Consider the following 3081-nt stretch of genomic DNA (forward strand, 5'->3'; position numbering starts at 1 on the left):
ATAGGGAGAAATTATGAACAAAGTCATAAAGCATTAATAAAAGACACTAAAGAAACCTAATAAGTACAAGGATAAAGCATGTTCATAAAAAAATTCAGTATCCTAAAGATGTGAATTCTCCCAAACAAATCTATACATTTAGTACAACTGGAATTCGTACAATCTATACATTTGGGGCTCCTGGGTGGCTAAGTCGGTTAAGTGTCTGACTTCAGCTTAGGTCATGATGTCACAGCTCGTGGGTTCGAGCCCTGCGTGGGGCTCTGTGCTGACAGCTTAGAGCCTGGAGCCTGTTTCAGATTCTGTGTCTCCCTCTCTCTTTGCCCCTCCCCCACTCACATTCTGTCTCTGTCTCTCAAAACTAAAACATTAAAAAAAAAAAGTCAGTTTTTACAAAGAGGAGATGGTAAAGGAGGGGAGGAGTCAAAGTCTTCAACTTAGTTAAGGAGAGATTTATTATGAGGAATATAAACATCAGTTTCTAATAATAAAGTACTCACACATGGAAATATGAGTGAAGCATCTGAACAAAGTCATGACTAAGTCTTGCCAGTGGTCCAATTATGCAACAAGCTGACACCCTCAGCTGTGTTTAGTCTCTATGATATCAACAATTCTTTGTGTGGAAGGTAGATGCAGAAGCACCGGCAGACCAGAGTGTATGCCGGTCATTCATAGCAGGGAGTGAGCAAATGTGCACAGGTTGGCACCACAACTCCCAACTGGTAAAGTTCCCTTGGCTTGCTTGCTTGCTTTTTTTTTTTTTGAGAGAGAGAGAGAGAGAGCGAGCAGGTGAGTGAGCGGCAGAGAGAGAGAATCCCACAAGAGCCAGAGAGAGAAAGAGAAAGAGAAGTGGGGCTCACCAGAAGCAGGGTGCTTGATGTGGAACCTGGACTCACAAACCATGAGACCATGACCTGAGCCAAAGTCAGATGCTTATTAGCTGAGCCACCTAGACTCCCTCCCTTGGCTTTCTAAAGGTATGTGGGAAAGAGAGAAAGAGACAGGAAGGGAGGGAGGGAGGAAGGAAGGAAGGGAGGAGGGAAGGAAGGAAGGAAGGAAAGAAAGAAGGAAGGAAGGATGTGGTAATGAGTTGAGAAGATCATTCCATTATTTTCCTGCCCCAAACCTTTCTTAAAGCTTCCTTCACATCTTTGTTTCTCAAAGAATAAATAAGGGGGTTCAACATTGGGATTACCACTGTGTAGATCACGGCCACCATGCGGTCTTGAGTCAAGGAGTAGCTGGACCTGGGGCGCAGGTACATAAAAAGTGTTGTGCCATAGAAGAGGCACACAGCAGTGAGGTGGGAAGCACAGGTGGAAAAGGCCTTGAACCTGTACTGGGCTGAGTTCATTCTCAGGATGGTGATGAGGATTAGGAGGTAGGAGACCAAGATGGTGAGGGTGCAGCTCAAAAGGTTGAAACCAGCAAAAATGAAAAGCAAGATCTCACACAGCGAGGTGTCCACACAAGACAGAGACAAGATAGGTGGTCCATCACAGAAGAAGTGAGTGACCACATGGGCACCACAGAATTTCAGACTAAAGATACAGCTTGTGTGGATAAGAGAATTGAGAAATCCTGCACCGTAGGAGCCCACAATGAGAGACAGGCAGATCTCAGGAGACATAGTGAGTGGGTAGAGTAGGGGGTTACAAATAGCAGCATAGCGGTCATAGGCCATGGCAGCAATGAGATAGCACTCGCTGGTGGCGAAACCTGCATAGAAGAACATCTGAGCCATGCAGCCAAAATAGGAAATCACCTTCCTCTTGGCCAAGAAGTTCACCAGGGTCTGAGGGACAACCGTGGAGGAGTAACAGAAGTCCAAGAAGGAGAGGCTCTTCAGGAGAGAGTACATAGGTGTATGCAGAGGGGTGCTCATGTGAATCAGAAGGAACATGATCAGATTTCCCAGCAGAGTGATGGTGTACATGCCCAGGAATACCATGAAGAGCAACCTCTGGAGTTGGGGGTCCCTGGTGAGGCCCAAGAGCTCAAACTCAATCTCTTGGCTCAGGTTTGCCCCTTCCATATTTCTCCAGTGCCCTGGTGTGTAAAGAGGGGACCACCAGAAATGATGTGGAACCCTCAGGGGCTCTCACTGGGTTTAGTTCTGCTTTGGCTAAGGACAGCCTTCTGAAGACTGGTCTCACTGAAAAAGTCCTTTGTAGCTGGAACTCGGTCATAGAGAGGGTCTTCTCCACTTGGTTGATTGGATAGTCTGTAAGCATTACTAGAGCAGCAATGAAAAATAGAAAAGCAACATATACCATTTGGTCTCTCAGCGACCTTAAGAAGTTCTCAATAATGAAGCAGTTACTTACCAAATATTTGTTGACAGTCTTCCATATGCTTAGCTCTGTGTTCTTCTTGTCAGCAATACAAAAGTGTCTGACTTTAGGGAGCTTATATTCTAGAGATAGTATATTTTGTGTTAAAGCACTCAGGCTCTGGCATCAGACTGCCAAGTTTCCATGCTGGGACCTCACCACTAACTAGCTGTGTAACCTTGGGAATGTTACTTAACCTCTCTGATTTCAGTTTTCTCATCTGTAAAATAGGGATAATGGCACTAATCTTAAAAGACTGTTGAAAGAATCCAATGAACTAATCCATGCAAAGGCACTTGAACAAAGCCTGGCAGGCTAAGAAAGTTCAAAGAACGTTAGCTTTGATTATTCTCACAAGAGAGACAGACCTAGCACATAACTAAATATGATAAATAAAATGAAACAATGACAAAATTTGGCAAGCAACCCACCACCAAACAATACAAGACAGAGACACTTGTACTAAGCAGGAGTGACTGAACAGGCCTTCAGAGGATCCTGAATATTCTAGGGGAGTTAGGGGTGATTTCTTGGCTCAGCTATAAAATTGCCTCTGTGAACTTGGCACAAGCCAAACCCTACTGTGAGTTCTAACAGTGATGAGGGTTGGGGATGTGGAGACATGGGGATGATGTAGGGCTCTGAAGAGCAAACTGAGACTTTGTTCTTGGGAGCATCCTTTACAAAGTCACCAGTCATTGCCAGGAAACAGGTTCATCCTGGACTGAGAAGCCATTGGAGCCAG

The 3081-nt window shown here is 45.0% G+C and overlaps 1 protein-coding gene across 1 annotated transcript; it reads right to left on the reverse strand.

Moving 5' to 3' along the window:
• Positions 1 to 789: 789 nt before the first annotated feature.
• LOC109255708 (olfactory receptor 5AU1) lies at positions 790 to 2256 on the reverse strand. Its single transcript, XM_019430495.2, has one exon. The coding sequence runs from the start codon at positions 2036 to 2038 to the stop codon at positions 1103 to 1105; it is 936 nt and encodes a 311-aa protein (XP_019286040.2). The 5' UTR covers positions 2039 to 2256; the 3' UTR covers positions 790 to 1102.
• Between the last annotated feature and the right edge of the window lie 825 nt (positions 2257 to 3081).

The sequence above is a fragment of the Panthera pardus genome, unplaced genomic scaffold (assembly GCF_024362965.1).
Source record: "Panthera pardus isolate Hobbes unplaced genomic scaffold, ASM2436296v1 HiC_scaffold_24, whole genome shotgun sequence".
NCBI lineage: Eukaryota > Metazoa > Chordata > Mammalia > Carnivora > Felidae > Panthera > Panthera pardus.

Coding starts and splice junctions, on each gene's coding strand:
- LOC109255708 (XM_019430495.2), bottom strand. CDS start 2,038: ATGGAAGGGGCAAACCTGAGCCAAGAGATTGAGTTTGAGCTCTTGGGC.